Consider the following 1,635-nt stretch of genomic DNA (forward strand, 5'->3'; position numbering starts at 1 on the left):
AGAAATAGGAAGAGATATAGACAGAAAATGAAATAATATTAATCCATATAAAACAATACTAAATTATTACAATAATAGCTTTGCAAATAAATGTCTCAATTTGCATTCGGAATGCAATATTTTTTTATCTTCAAAGAGAGCACTCGCAATATATTCCCAACCTTTTGTGGTATTGTCCAGGTTACCCAAAATTTGTTGAGCATTTTCAATTTCTGAGTCTAATTCTGGTAATCCTGCTGCAATTGCCTCGTTTATAATTCTTTCCAAACTTAGTCTGTCTTTTCGTCTAATAGCTCGCTTCATCTTATCCGCAATGACTTCTGCATTTTTTACTCCTTCAAGATGTAAAGCGAAGTTACACATTCAAACATTGCTTCGTATTAAAGATCGTCATGCACCGATATATACATTTAAATGACAATCATGACTCAAAATTTGATATTTCAATTGCATCTTTCAAAATATGACAAAATCAAAAATCTGTTTATATAATTTACACATTTTACTGAAAACTTCTAGAAAATAATGTATTAAGAAATCTGGTAGAAAATTAAATGCTTTGAATTAATAATTTATTTTATTTCTGAAAATAAACGTCATCACGCTGCTAACCTCCTCGTCCACCGCCCAAACTCGTCAAAGTATCTCTAGCTTTTCGAAGTTCCAACCCTAGTTCTGGATAGACAGCTTCCTCACAATCAATAATAACAGCTTCTAATTTGCCTTGGTCTTTTTCGTCGATGGCCATTTTTAACCGACTTCTCAATGCATCGGGAGTCATGTAGGCTAATAAATTGAGAAACCACATAAAATTATTTTGAAGGACCTAGATATCACAATTTATAAACCATTTAGTTTAAAGTAATTCATAAGTTACTTTTTTCTATTATTATACATCGCACAGAATATTACATACATTGTATGAATATACTTAGAAATAAAATATTTATGAAATGTCTAATTGAATGATAAAGTTTCAAAACAAATAAAAGGGCAAATAAAAGTGCTAACCTCTACGACCACCACCTAACTTTTTCAAGATGTCCCTAGCTCGGCTTATATCAGAATCCAATTCAGGAAATCCAGAGGCAACACATTCATTAATAATTCTTTCCAGAGTCGGCCTGTTTTTCTGTAACATTGCAGACTGCAATTTTTCACGCAAACCTTCTGGGGTTTTATGTCCTGAGAATATGTTTGAAATTATAATAAAATGAAATTCCACAAAATAGAAATTATTCGTGCTTGTGTTCAATATAAGTGTTTATCGGTCCCTTGTTCAAGGTATAATTGTTTTGAACGTGATTATTCTTTTATTCTCTAATTTAATAATTTGATTGCAGCCATGCTGGAACACCGCCTTGAAAGGTTTTAGTCGAACAAATCGACCTTGGGACTTATTTTTTAAGCCTAATACTTATTCCATGGACCTTTTTCGTCGAAGCACTAAGTTACAAGGACGTAAACACACCAGCACCGGTTGTTAAGCGGTGATGGATGACAAACAAAGACACAATATATATACGTATATATATATATATATATATATATAGATAGATAGATAGATAGATAGATAGATAGATAGATAGATAGATAGATAGATATATATACATACATATACATGTATGTATGTGT

General features: G+C 31.4%; 1 protein-coding gene across 1 annotated transcript in view; it reads right to left on the bottom strand.

The window, feature by feature from the left end:
- LOC106876157 (uncharacterized) overlaps positions 1–1,635 on the bottom strand; it is a 183,111-nt gene that overhangs the window by 141,775 nt on the left and 39,701 nt on the right. The window contains exons 22-24 of the mRNA XM_052969507.1: positions 1,012–1,185; positions 613–786; positions 162–335 (exon numbers count right to left, since the gene is read on the bottom strand). Of these exons, the coding sequence (XP_052825467.1) occupies positions 162–335; positions 613–786; positions 1,012–1,185 (522 nt within the window). The remainder of the gene's footprint in view (positions 1–161; positions 336–612; positions 787–1,011; positions 1,186–1,635) is intronic.

This window comes from Octopus bimaculoides, chromosome 7 (assembly GCF_001194135.2).
Source record: "Octopus bimaculoides isolate UCB-OBI-ISO-001 chromosome 7, ASM119413v2, whole genome shotgun sequence".
Taxonomy (NCBI): domain Eukaryota; kingdom Metazoa; phylum Mollusca; class Cephalopoda; order Octopoda; family Octopodidae; genus Octopus; species Octopus bimaculoides.